The following is a 14742-nucleotide window of genomic DNA, read 5'->3' on the forward strand; positions in this document are numbered from 1 at the left end:
TCTCCCTCCCTCTCCCCCCCTCCCTCTCTCTCTCTCTCTCTCCCTCTCCCCCCCCCCCCCCTCTCTCTCTCCAGCCGGTCGTCTAAGAACCGTCGGAAGGCGGAGCGTAAGAAGCTCAGTCTGAAGGAAGGAAGTCCGCTGGAGGACCGAGCGCTGCTGTACGCTCTGTCTGAGATCATCAGCAGCGTGGACAAGATGAGAGGTGCGAACACTCACACGTTCAGGGCAGGAAGCGACGGGCTGATGGGAAATGTAGTCTTAATGTGGAGAGAGGCGACCAGTCATCTCCACCATGGACTCGTTGGTTTACAGTCATTAGACCGTAGCAGCGGGAGCTTCACACACACCTTCAGCACCTTGTTACAGTGTGTGTGTTAGTGTGTGTCGGTCCTGTGTGACTGACAGCTCTTTGTCCCGCCCCCTGCAGAGGAAGTGCACAGCCTGCTGAAGGCCCTGGTGCTGTTCCAGTTTGACGGACAGGCGGAGAAGCTGCAGCTGGCCTATGAGGAGGCTCTGCAGCTGATGGAGGCGGCGCTCACTGAGGTGTGGCAGGACGGCCTGCAGCAGAGCCAGGCCCCGGTAACAACACTCTTATATTATTATTATTATCATTATTATTATTCTTATTATTGTTATATTACTGTATTATATTCACAGGAATACACTGAACAAGTCGTCCTTCCCCCATGTATGAATGGCAGTAGGGCTGCAACTAACACTTATTTTCATTATCGATTAATCTTTCTATTATTTTTTTAGACAAACGATTCATTGATAAACAAAATTATAATCAATCAATTTTCCATTGATCGACAAATCGATTAATCGACTAATAGTTTCAGCAGTAAATGGCAGAGTTTTGTGTTTCTGTGTGGCAGTTTGTGATCAACACAACATCCTCCTTTAGTTCTGATGCTCTTTTAGCAATAAATAACTAAAACTGGTGGTATCACAGTCCAGAAAATAGTCAAAGATGAAAATGGAAATATTCCAAGTCCATAGAAACAAATAAATTCCCAACTGAAACGTCAGTAAAGGAAAACACACAGTGAGCTAACCTGAACCCTTCAGTCACTGTCTGGGTTTATTTTGTGATAATTACCGTCTTGCTTTACATTATTTCTCTTATTACACAGCTGCTTACCAAAGAGCAGAAATCATTTGACATGAAATGCTGATCTGAATTTACAAGATAAAGTAACTTGGATTCTCCTGCCAGAAAAACAGTCCAGCAGGTTAGAGTTTAATCTGCCTGTAGGAACCAGGCAGTACCGTCTTCTGCCACAAGGGGTCGCCGGTTCATCTGATTAGAAATCTTTAAAGTGGACTGGACTCCACTGACTGAGGAGTGATGTCAGTGATGTGAAACAGACTTCAGAATGTCTTCATTGGCCAATCAGAATTGAGTTTTCGACAAAGCTGCGTAATAAAAATACATTTTTGCAGAAGTGATCCTGTGTGGAGATTTAGGGTTTTCTGTACACTTGGAACTAAAGGGGAATAAATCTCTGCACCACAAAAGAGAACGCAGTTGTGTGTGTGTGTGTGTGTGTGTGTGTGTGTGTGTGTGTGTGTGTGTTATATCTGATCCCCCTTGTCCTCCTGCTCCTCAGGTCACTGGTCCCAACTCGACCGCCAACAGCATCATGGCTTCCTTCCAGCAGCAGAAGCCTGCGGCGGCTCAACAAGGTCAGCGGGAAGTTTTGTTCAGGCTTTCTGTCTATCGACTAATCGATTAATCAGCTAATGTATTAATTTATTTCCAATATTATTTCTCTGTCTAGATGCTGAGATCCTGACGCCTCCAAAGATGAGAAACGGAGTGAAGTGGAAGCTCGCTATTCTCAAGTAGAATTGTTTTGTTTTATTTTTTTTTTAACTGTAAAGTAAAAAGGTAATTATGTATTAATAAAGGTTCGTAAATGTCTCACCCAGCCAACGTCTTTAATTCTCTGCAGGATAGGAACATAATAAAATGCATGATTGTCTGTTTTAAAGGGAAAATCCACCTAAAATACACTTTAAAACACTTTAAAAAAAAAAAGAAAAAAGCTGTTCTGGCTCTATTCAGTAGTTAGTTGTGTTTTTCTTCTTGGTGGATAACCGGCCAATCGTAGACGAGGTGACGTCACCTCCAGATGTTTCCAGCAGCTACAGTGGAGTTTGATATGAGAAAATGTTTCAGGATGTAAAACATCAGCGGTAAACGTCAGGTTTTGGTGTCAGTCCCTCAGAATCAAAGAGCGAGGGCTTCTTTCTAGAGCCGCCATTTTGCACCGAGAGACGTTCAACAATCATACAGGGAGAAATCCATCGTAGAAGAGGAGAGAGACCAGTTTCTCCACCACAGGAGCAGGAGAGAGACCAGTTTCTCCACCACAGGAGCAGGAGAGAGACCAGCATGCACTGCAGGAGCAGGAGAGAGACCAGAATGCACTGCAGCAGAGAGACAGGATGGAGTTTAAGGGACGATGCTCACTTTTTATTGACTGGAAAAATCTCTCTTGCTCTTATGACACTCTCTCTATCTCTCTCTCTCCACCTCCCTGTAAAACCCACAGCTGAATGCAACAGGTTCACGCTCCTTCTCTGGGGGTGGTTGAAAGGCATTCTGGGAAACGTAGTAAATCACTAACTGCAGTAGAAGTAGACGAGGCAGGTTGAGGGAAAGTGGGTTCAACAAAAAAGTAAATTACAACACATTTCATCGCTAAATTCTTGGAACATCACAGACTGAAGATCTGAAGTTTCTAGAAGAGGAATGGAGACTTTTTCCTTTAAGCTGGCGTGTTCGTTCCACTGGGCACTTTGTGGATTTGAGAAAAATAAAATAAGACTTTGAAAGTATTTGAAAATGCCAAATCCATCAGCCTGCCTCAGGTTAACATGAAGGATTTCACCAGGATGAGTGTGAATCTGAGCAGTGTCGCGTCTTATCCCAAAACAGCTGGGTTTGAGTTCTTTTGAATTTCACCAAACGAGAACTTGAAAGTCATTGAAAAGTCCTTAAATTTGACGACCAAGTGAGTGTGGAAACCCTGGGAAACAAGACGAACGCTAAGTGAGAAATTTAGAATCACATTTTTGTTTCTTTACATGTAAAAACTCTTCAGAAACATCGATCAGTAGTTTTCACGTTTGTTAGATTTGTGAAAATGTTTACTTTTCATTTTCCCAACAGCAGATTAAAATGACTTTGAATTAAATTAATCTGAACTTGGAAATCTATATCTAAACAGCAGAAATATTGATCATTTAATGACATTCAGCAGCATTAACCTGTTTTCCTTTTAAAAGTAGACACTTTAAACACTTTAAATTCACAATTTGAAGTTTTATTTGGGCAAATCTCTCCATACAGGAAATCAGTTTGTCACAGTGTCGTGTGTGAGCCACCAGGTGGCGCTCCAGGTCTATTTTTCAAACAAAGGTAAAGCTGCCAAACACTCTGAACTGGTTCACTTTGACATCAGTATTTCTGCAGAATGTGTAAAACGTCACATTTCTCTGATTCTGATTTTTAGCTTCAGCATATCTGAATAAATGATAAAGACAGAAAGCAGGAAAAATAAAACCTGTTAGAGTTAGTTTGATAAAGAAACCCCAAAGGGAAAAAACAAGATGACAAACAGAACAAATTACATCAAAATGATAAAAAAAAAACAACTGCAGAAATAACAAGGGAATCTGGGAAATAAAATACATTGAAACATCTCTAATGTAGATGATGATAGTGAAGAAGAAAGAGAAGAATGAAGACAGCAGACAAACCTGCTGATTGATCAGTGACAGGATATTATTATGGTCAAAGTGATCAATTATTAGTCATCGGTCACCAGACCATCAGTTTAAAGGGAACATTGATCCTGATGGGATTTTATTAGATTTGGATTCATAATACATTTCTGGTGATTTTGTTTTACCTTTGTTCTCCATTATGATTAAAAACTACAAGATCAAATTTGGATTAATGTAGGTTCAACTGACGCTCAGGCTTTGTTAATGTGAGTTCATGTTTAGTCTGCTGTCATACAATAACGTGGTGTAGCAGTAGTAATAGTAGTAGTAGTAGTAGCTGTAGTAGTATTTGTAGTAGTAGTAGCAGTAGTGAATGAATGAATGAATTTTTTTATTTACATCATGTCACTTATGTGGCCCGTCCCACATGGGATTATAAGACACCGATAAAACAAACAAAATTTCAGTTTGCTATATTATAGCTGTAAACAATACTCTATTCATTACAGTAAGCACATTAAATACATTCCGGTACTGTAATACTCCTAATATGAAAAGAACAAATACCCATGGAAAAGAAAGAAAAAAAAAGAGAAAAGAACAGAAGTACATCATCTCATCTACACAGTGCTGTCTTCCTTCTAGCTCGAGCTGTTTCTAAATAGTCAGCAATTAAAAAAGGTTTTGTGTTCAAACAGCCATGACAGAATATCTCTGTCCTGCATGAGGACTGGATCATTTCCCCTCCACTTTATTAAACAGTCACATTCTTAAAGTAGTAGTACGATCAGTTTTGGTCTCACTTAGGCTGAGGTATTGTGTGTGTGTGTGTGTGTGTGTGTTTGTTCAGAGAGAAAGTGTGTGTTGTGTTAACAGTCTGGTTAATTTTCTGGGTCGATATTTTAATATTTTAAACTGATGAGCTCTATATTTATTAGATTTATTATCAGTATGAATGGAACTCAGTCAGAATCCTCTGTCTGTAAAACTGTTTCCAGGTTCATACTGTTTACACACTGATATTATATATATATATTATATATATATATATATGTATATTTCATTACATTATGTTTACACAGAATCCATATTTAAGCATGCATGACTGTCAGCAGCATCTATAAGTAACAACAGTAAGTAAATCCATACATGTAATAATCCATACTCATACAGTCTAGTTAACATGGTTTACATTATGAAGAGCATTCACTTATATAATGACACAATCCTTTAGGTTCTATTTTATTGCTTATTTTATTTTTTTTCTCATTTTTCCTGTTCATTTTGTCTATTTTTTCTTATTTTTTCCTTATTCAGCCTATTTTTCCCGGCTATTCATTATGAATAATAACAATAATAATAATACAGATAATACTACTAATAATAATAATATGTAGCAGCAGGTGGCGCCGGTGACCGCGTGTTGAACAGCAGGCGGCTCTGCTGCTCTCCTCTTGTTGAAACACTGCAGTAAATACAAATGAGGTTTTACATTAACGTCTAGTTTGTTTGAATCAGTGTCAGATCAAAGTGTTTCTATTGTAATCTATCAGAAAAAATATCAGTTTGTATATTTGTCACATTCATAAATGATGAAAGCAGGCGGTTTGATGGAGAAGGGATTTCACAGCTTCTGTGTTTGGGTTTTTTGAGGATTGTTAAATTAATTTACATGCAGTTTATTGAATTTTAAAACCCACTGCTACATTTTTTTCTTGATTTATTGTAGGTGTGGCGTAATTTTGCTCTGAAGTCTATATGGCATACAGCATATTTTCCAGTGTTTATTATCATAGAAGCAGCAATAAGGGAGTTCATCACTGCTTCTAATGCAGATTCTGCAAAATGTGCATTATAATAAATACAAATAAATTCACTGAAATTATTGTTATTATTATTATTTTGCTGACTAACAAATGACAGAAATTAGCATAAGCCAGTGCATGGGAAGTGTTTAAAAATATACATTAAGATCCAGAGAAAAGCAGCAAATCCCAGCAGAGGATTTAGGCCTCAACATGTCGGTGTAATGTTGTTTATCTGTTTTTATCACGCAAAATAAATAAAGGCATTTTGAGTTCTGTAACGAGACATCATTTTTCTGCTGGTTTGAACCGGATCTTAATGTGTTTTTATTGAGACTCGGCTGTTGCCTCCTTCCCTTCTTCTTTTGTCCGTGACAGAAATGAGTTTTGATTTTTTTTTAAATAATAATCTGCGGTGTTTTTACTATCGGTGTCTTCAGCCGTCTCACTCTCCTCTCCTCCCGCCTCTCAGACCACAGAGTCAGGGATTATAAATTGATGTTTCTGCATTATGTATTGAAGTTTTGTTAGGACGATGTTCATTGGAGCAAACCGTCTGTCGGCTTCGCTTGTGCATCTATTCAAATGAGTCCTGATCAGGTTTTAAAGTGGCTCCTCCTTCAGGTTCTGCCCCACTTCCCCTCCGCCGGGGGGACACTTCCTGTCCACGTCCTGTGTTTTTCTTTTTTTTTCTTTTCTGGATGTATATCTCGAGCATGACTTAGAATAACATGAATGTTTAAATGAAGTGTTTTGTCTTCTGCCATTAAAATGGAAGTGGAGCTCACAGCCGCCCTCCTCCTCCTCCTCCTCCTCCTCCTCCTCCTCCTCCTCCTCTCGCTCCGATGTTCCCCGACCTGAAGCAAAATAAGAATACGATCAAGTAAAATAAAAGTAAAATATCAATCAATGAACTGAATTTGATTTATATAGCACATTTCATACAACAATGTAACCCAAACTGCTTTACAAACCTGGTTAAAAACAGTTCAGTCATGAAAAAGACAGAAACAAGATAACTAGCATCAGAGAGAGAGACACAGGAACAGGGGAAGTCATGTTTAAGAAAGATTTAAAAAGGTAAATTATGATTTAAAAAATAATAATCCTCTCTGTCTCTTGTGTCTGGTGGTTTCTCTCTGTCCTGTAACTGAAACAACGCAGGTTTGATCCCATTAACAGCCGTTTCCTCCACTCACTCCGTTCACATGGCAGATACACACAGAGCTTTAATGTTAATAAACTGAAATAAAACTGAAAAAAACAAACTGAAAAATGACTTTTCCACCTTGTTAGCCAATTCTTCATATCATAATGTACACATATTTAACAATCAATTCCAAAAAAATCACAAAATATTTATTTTCTTGTATTTTTTATTTCAAAATCCCATTACTTTACATTGTAGAAAACGGTGTATTTTTAGTGTTGCTGCCGTGCCAGCTGGCCACATAAAGATTCAAACCAATAAAAACCATCAGATTTTTTAACTCTCTCCCTCAACAACTTTCAAAGTGTCAAGTTTATTTCTGTAACCTTTCATCACCAGTCTGTCTCAGAGGATTTAACAGAGACTGGACTGAACTAATCAACAATCAATCACACAACAAAGTGATGAAATACAGGCAACAAGGTGCGGGGGAGAAAACTGTTTCCTTTCCTGAGACACTGTGGTTGAATTTGGAAGAATCTGGAATTTGTGAAGATCAAGATTATATGTAAAGTGTTTTTTCAACTGGAAATACGTTGAATTACGGAAGCAAAACACCATCAAAATGTTATTTCCTTGTGACATGCAGCCTACTGTGTGTTACAGATACAGAGTGATGCTTCTCTCTCCCATGATCCTCTGCTTCCTCTGACAGGCTCCTGTCTGAAGTAAAAAAGACTTTTTCTCCTCAGCTCTTATTTCTTTCTCCAGCACTGTTCTGTCATCAGGATCGTTCTGGGGTCACATGAGTATTTGTTCCATCTATCGTCTGAGCGCTGTGACCTCTGACCCTTGACCTCCTGACTATAGAGAGGCAAAGTCTGAGAGTCATTTTGTAAACTGTGAAGTTAGCATTTCTGCCATTTGGTGTGTAGTCTAAAATCTTTGGAAAATATGAATGGGAGTTGCAATAAAGCTTAGCTATACTACTTTTTATTCCATGAAATAAAATAGCTCTCTGAATTTTAATCCTTCAGTCACTTTCTATATCGATTGTTGCTAGCAAAATGCTAATTGTTTAGGAAAGAGGACTACAACAATTAGCAAGCTAACTGGCGGTTTGTCATGATTAGCTAAATATACAGTATAGGAACAATAATATCTGTTAAAAGCAACGCTATGAAAATTGTAATAATTTGAATGTACAACACAGGAGGGATGAAACGAGAGGTACAGGAAGTTGCTCATCATTGTTATGCTAATCATCGTTTATCATTATCATTTTGTTAGCAAAAATCGATATTAAAAGTAGGCTAACTGAAGGATGAAAGATGAAAACTCACAGAGGTGATGCTGCTGGATGAGTTTTAACCACAGAACCTGAATGGGTAGAACGGTCATTCCCATTCAAATCAGCGTTCCTGGACGGTCGGAGCGGCGGCCATCTTGCTGTGACCCGTCGGACTAGCTTCTGTATAAAGAGACTCGCAGCAAGTCACTGAGCTGAGAGGTTTTACAGCAAGAACCAAAGCAGCTTCTCTGTCTCCTCGCTGCCATGGATTGCTAACATGCTAATGTTGACTAGAAGAGCTAGAGAGAGAAGTACAGTCTGTGATGAAGCTACGTTAGCCTCGTCGCTAACGTTAGCTTCCAGTTGAGTTCTGACAGTTTGCTAACAGACTCATCTGCTCAGTTCTCACAGTGAGACAGACTTTACAGCCTTAATGTCCAGACTTGTGTTGTCGCCATAGCAACTAACACTTAAAATTCAATAATCGCCATTTTATGCTGCACTAGCCAAATTAGCATGACAAACAGTGGAAAGACTGTTCTTTCCATTCAAGTTCTGTGGTTTTAACCCTGGAACTAAACCTAAACGTAAATCTCCTGAGTTTCTGTTCAACACAGACTTTATTTTTGGCATTTGTTGAAAAGCCCGTTCATATTTTCCGTAGGGATTTTGGACGACGCGCCACATGGTGGAGATGCTAATCTTCACTGCTAGACTTCCACTTACGGACTCTACTGACTTTTTGCAATGTTGGTGATCTAGGAATTAAAGTTTATTCTACTGTTGACCTCACTCTGGGTAAGAGAGTCAAGCTAAACGCCTAAAATATTAAATATATTAATCCGATTCATATATGATTCTCACAATTTCGTTCCTTATTCCGACACTGCTTATTCTGTGGAAGAGCGCGATACTCAGTTTTAAAGGTGCTTTTATTTTCAGAGGTACATGCTCTCCATTAGCGGCGGGGTTAAGGTAAGGTTAAGGTGGATGAGCAGGCTGTTAATATGCAGAGCGACACACAGCGAGCCGACAGGCCGAGCCCAGCAGAGCGAAGGTCAGAGGATGGAGGGGGGGATCAAAACCAGGCTGCTGTCGGAGCAAAATGTCAAAAAGTGACAAATTTTAATATGAAAAATAAAACAGAAAAGGGCTTCGTTCCTTCCCTGGATTACCTCAGATAGATAGATAGATAGATTTAAGATATAGAAACATAAGACTGTATTGTGTCAAATACAAATTAGTATCAAGTGCAATAAAGTTTGGATTGGGGGTAAAAGGACAAACAATTTAGACACAGTCCCAGATCCCAAGTCTTTTAAAAAGCTTTTAAATTCACCAAATTTTCCAACTGCAAAACAACTTGTAGGGCTGATTATAGATAGATAGATAGATAGATAGATAGATACAAAACAAAAAAACAAATCCTTCTGTAACTAATTTGCTTCTCTTTATGTGATCATTATACAGTAGATTCAATATGGGAAATCAATAAGGGATAATGGCTTTTAGCTGGATTCACCTCATCTGAATACTTCATGAAAAGAGTCTCTAATATTTTGTACATTCAGTGTATCTGCATGGGATTGATAGGGTTGTTGATCAATACGATACGATAAGATACGATAGGATATATACTTTATTGTCCTCATGGGGAAATTAGTTTTGGACTCACAGTGCTGCTGGTTTTCCATACAATAAAAAAAATACAAACAACAACACAACATATTGTACAAATCCCAAACAGAAGGCAAAGTACTAGAACAATAAAACATGACATTATCCATACATCCATGGATTAAGACATACAAATGCATACATTCACACATGTTGGAACAAAAGATGTACATACATTACCAGTTAAAAGCATTTGTCTCTATTTTTACTATTTTCCACATTTTAGAATAACAGTAAAGACATCAAAACTATGAAATAACACAAATGGAATTATGCAGCGACCAAAAACTTATTTTAGATTCTTTGCCTTGATGGAAAGGCAAAGGCTTTGGAAAGAAATTCATACATAGGATCAACTTCACTATTTATATTTGTCTAAGAAACTCATTTCAAGCATTTAAGCAGAAGCCTTTAGATCAAAATGCTTTAAGAGAATGAAACAGAACATTCAGTCAGCTGGGTCCAGACTTTAGACTGGTAGTGTGTATACATACATACATACATACATAAAGTAAGATGGGTGGGAGAGGCTAAACTCCGAGGCTAATACCAATGACTCATCGATTTCTTGGCCAACTGCTGAGATTTTTGACTTTCAAAACTCACTTTCTGAGTTTCAGGACTCTCTCTGATGGAGTTCAGTGACCGGCGACCGGCGACTCAACATGTTTCAGCTCTGAAGTCCAAAAAGCCGAAGCAGTTTCATTATCCCGGTATTCAGCAGGTTGATGAGATATATAAAGACATTTCTGCTGGAGTTCTGCTCTCATTAGCCGGCTCACTTAATGTCAGCTACAGGCCATATAGGTCAGGGGGATGAGAAGTATTTCCATTCTGTGAGACTTTCTACTTTTCCTCCACTACATTTATCTGCCGGCTGGAGTTACTAGTTACTTTGCAGAATAAGGTTTTACACGCAAAACATACGATAAGCTCATAAAACATGTTGCATTGTTAGAGTTTAAACTCCCCAACAGTATCTGGAGAAGTTAGACCGACAACATTAAAATACTTCTGACAGGTTCATGCTTGAAGAATGAAGACTTTTATTTTTCATACTTCAGTACATTTTACTGCTGATACTGCTATACTTTTACTGAAGTAAACTTTAGAATGTAGGACTTTAACTTTTAATTAAGTAACTTTCCATTATGGTATTGCTACTTTTACCAAAAGATTTAAGTCCTTTTTCCATCACTGCTTGGGACTGGAGGTTCATCGGTTTGAATCCCGGCTGGGGAAACCTGGGTAGGAAGTGAATGAGGCAGTAGAGCTCCAGTAGAGCTACAATAGAGCGACAGTAGAGCGACAATAGAGCGACAGTAGAGCGACAGTAGAAGACTGAAGGCTGCTGGTTTGAATCCAACGCTCCTTGATGATATTGTCGAATCAAATGATTATTTTTATTTCCCTTTTCCAGACTCTTTTCCTGATAAATCATTGGGAGACACATTAAAGGCTGCAAATATCCATTATTTTATAAGAAATCCACCTTTTATCACAAAGGTAATATCTGTTTTAAATCTATATTTTCACGTTCCATAAATCATCTCCTGACCTCCTGCGGGGCCCCGGGCCGCGGGTTGGGAACCGCTGGTTTAACTGGTTTATCTGTGGCAGGGGGAGGCAGGCTGATGGCTCCCAGTGGGCAAATTCAACATAATAGTTCTTCTGAATGCAGCACTATCATTTAAATTGCTAATTATGATGGTGATCGAACAAATAAATAAAACATGACCTTAGCGTCTTTTATTTCTCACTGTAAAAACTTTGGGACGGCGCTAAATCCGTCTGCTGCCTGGGAATGTTGTGTTTTCTACATTTTCTCATCTCTTTGCTGTCAGAAGAAGCTTGTTGATGAGCAGTTTCTCTCACATTCAGGTTTACACATCGGCTAAGTGAGACTGGCATGATGTTGGAGTATATTTAGTGTGTTTTAGTTTAGTTTAGTTTATTTGACATTTTTTAACACAGAAAGGCTGGTGGATTGTGGGCGTCTAACAGGAGCCAAACAAGTTCTCAGTTGAAGAGGGTAAATACAGTTAAACTACTATTTCCATGTTTGATTTTGAAAATCTAACAACATGTGTTTGTAGAGAGACTGGGTCTAGTAAGTCATGGAGGAACTTTGTGGAAACAGATAATTAATTTGACCACAGCTCGGTGTTTCTGGTATTAAAACATGTTAAAAACCTGCATGTGTTTACAAATGATAAGGTGTGAACTCCAGAAGTCAAAGCTTTATTTCCATTGGTCTTGAAATCAGACAGAGGGACGCAGACAACAACACTGACTACATTTACATGGACGGCAATAATCCGACTATTGGCCTTATTATAAACAAGTCAATATTCAGGTTTCCATGTGTTGCTTATAGAACTGTTCCATTCATATTCCTGTTTCCATGCAAAGTCCGGTCAGCAGGACAGAGGAGGATCACCGGAGACTCGGACAGTTTCAGACTTCACTTCCCTCTAAATCCTGAGCATGCTCAGTTTCAGCCTCTCCTTCTGTTTCCTGCTGTCAGTCTCTTTCTCCTCTGAAACCAGTTCAGCCTCTGGAAGGCAGAGGAGCGTCAGGCGGTCGGATCGCCGCTCCGGTCCTCCGATAGAGAGTCCTGGTTGGATTCAGGTGTTTACAGTCTGAACCGCTTCAGTAATGAGACTGAAACCAGAATACTGCACATGTGTTAATGAGATTCTGCTTACTGACTATTACCTTATTCAGGTTCAGGGGATCAGAAAATCTTATTCAGCCTGTTGTCTTAATGTAGTTCATATCAGATTGTTGCTGTCCATGTAAACGAAGTCAGTGACGACTCCATAAAACGGACAAATCCCAGCTCTGATTCAATGACCAGTATTTGAAGTTTTCTCATTCCTCACCTGGTCAAACGAACCCAACTAAAGGAGGAAAACGCTGCGGAGTTCAGATAAACCTATCTGAACCCGCTGCCTGTGAACGCAGCCTCAGACTGAAAGCCTCCATTCAGCAGCCAGATGAACTCCAGCTACCAGAAGCAGCAGGTCAGCTGTGCTGCAGGCGGAGAGTTTATATTTCCAGATGAAAACTGGACAAACAAGCAGCATGCTGGAAGAATCAGCATGCTGTTTTCCTTCAGCAGCCACAACCAACACGTTTCAGCTCCAGAGCCTTCATCGTCCTCGTCTTCGTTTCTGTGATGAAGGCTGTTCAGAGTGAGCGCTGAATTAAAACACAGCTTTTGTTCTGGAGCCTCACTGTCTTTCTTCTTCTTCTCTTCTTTCTTCTTCTTGGTTTTTGAGTGGAGCACCTGCAACCTCTATTACATCTGTTCTCATGAGATAATAGAGTCAAAATATATGAAATGAATATATGAATATGAATATTCACATGAATATATAAATATATATGACAAAATATATCTCTAAAGTACAAAGTTATCATCATGAATTTGATCTATGTGATAAACGTCTTTCTTGTGAATTTACACACTTCTCCCATTCATGAATCAGTAAAATAGCCTGAAAATTGAAAATAAAGATCATCATCATAAAGAACTTCTCCACTTTTCACTCAGTGCATGCTGGGATATCCTCCCCTCCCCAAATATTCCTGTGACCCGAGAATGATGGAAAGGAAAGGAAAGAGCTGAGGAGAGATGGAAAGGATTTTTTTCATGTAGTGACGTGTTTTAAGTTCTTTGCAGCTCTTTTATAAACTTGTAGGACTGAAGTTCACTGTCTGTAACTCAACACACAAAACATTCCACCGCCATTTTCCTCTTTGAGCCCGAAGCAGCGGGTTTATCCCTGATAACCTTCATGTTCCAACACTGTTCGACAACTTCACCAGTTGTAATCTCTATCGGCAAAGTCAATTAGCAGAGCGACCAGCGCGGTCACTTCAGTGTAACGTCCCGTCTTCATCGACAAAGACAACGAAAAGCACAAAGACTCGTGGAAGATTAGGATGTTAAGCCGCCGTGAAAAGAGCTGCAGCGGTGTCGCGTTTTATCCTGTTGACAGCGTGAAACCCAGCGGGCCGCCGCTCGCCCCCCCCCCCCCCCCCCCCCTGCTCGCCCCCCCCTGCTCGCCCCGCCCCGACACTTCAGACGCTTTCGACAGACAAACTGTTTAGCGACAAAGTCCGTGGCGGAGGAAGAGAACCCCGTCTTTAATTACATGAAGCCTCTCTGGGACAAACAGATTTATAACTTCACAGTGAGGCTGCCAGTGTTGCAGGAAGCCTGTTCACAGTTAGTGGAGAGAGTACTACAGGAAGTACTACAGTGTCCTACTCAAGTAGAAGTACTGTTACTTTTGCAGATAGTTTACTTAAGCAGAAGTAAAAGTACTGGTGTAAAAATCTACTTGAGTAAAAGTAAAAGGTAGCTCATTTAGAGCAGCTAGTGACACATTTCCACATCTGCACGTCCTGTAGATTTATCTTCATCTGTAAAGTGAATGTATTGACAGGGTGAATATTTTATTTTAGAACGTGTTTAGACACTTTCTGTACATGCATGGCCTTCTATTGACCTGCTAATGTGAATAAGGCAGATACTACATATGATACTACTAACAGACACTACATAACATCCAGAGCCGCAACTCTGGAGATACACATGGCTTCTATAGCAGTCTGTTGTGTATTTGAACCATATAAATGTATGTAAATGCCAAGATTTTGCTTATTATAGTCATTTATCACCATGTCAGTAAACAAAATATCACTAAAATAAATGTTGGAGATGAGGTTATCTATGAATATCTGCTGAGAAGCTTCTGTTGTACGCCGACTCTGACATAAGTTCCCTACATGGCACATTAATGTTCTTCAAGGTACAACTTGACCCCATGACATCTTTATCTTTACTTCCTTGATTTGATGCATTTCCTGTTGAAACAGGATGTTGGGGCAGGACATAACGCAGCGAGGGATCATTCAAAAGTCTAAACCAGTGGAGAGAATTTTATTTGATGGGAGGGGTGCAGAGGGGCAGGACTGTTCAAATCTGATGGTTTTATTGGTTAGAAATGTATATTTACGCCTCCTGGTGCAGCGTGAGGTCACCATGACACATACTCTGTTTCCAGGAA

General features: G+C 39.5%; 2 protein-coding genes across 2 annotated transcripts in view; one reads left to right on the forward strand and one right to left on the reverse strand.

The window, feature by feature from the left end:
- elp1 (elongator acetyltransferase complex subunit 1) overlaps nucleotides 1-1930 on the forward strand; it is a 26419-nt gene extending 24489 nt beyond the window's left edge. The window contains exons 33-36 of the mRNA XM_078289128.1: nucleotides 75-202; nucleotides 428-579; nucleotides 1614-1689; nucleotides 1785-1930. Of these exons, the coding sequence (XP_078145254.1) occupies nucleotides 75-202; nucleotides 428-579; nucleotides 1614-1689; nucleotides 1785-1852 (424 nt within the window). The 3' untranslated portion in view covers nucleotides 1853-1930. The remainder of the gene's footprint in view (nucleotides 1-74; nucleotides 203-427; nucleotides 580-1613; nucleotides 1690-1784) is intronic.
- The window catches only part of tbc1d2 (TBC1 domain family, member 2), a 441666-nt gene that overhangs the window by 67346 nt on the left and 359578 nt on the right, over nucleotides 1-14742 (reverse strand). The gene's annotated exons all lie outside the window — the stretch shown is intronic.

Source organism: Centroberyx gerrardi, chromosome 16 (assembly GCF_048128805.1).
Source record: "Centroberyx gerrardi isolate f3 chromosome 16, fCenGer3.hap1.cur.20231027, whole genome shotgun sequence".
NCBI classification, from domain to species: domain Eukaryota; kingdom Metazoa; phylum Chordata; class Actinopteri; order Beryciformes; family Berycidae; genus Centroberyx; species Centroberyx gerrardi.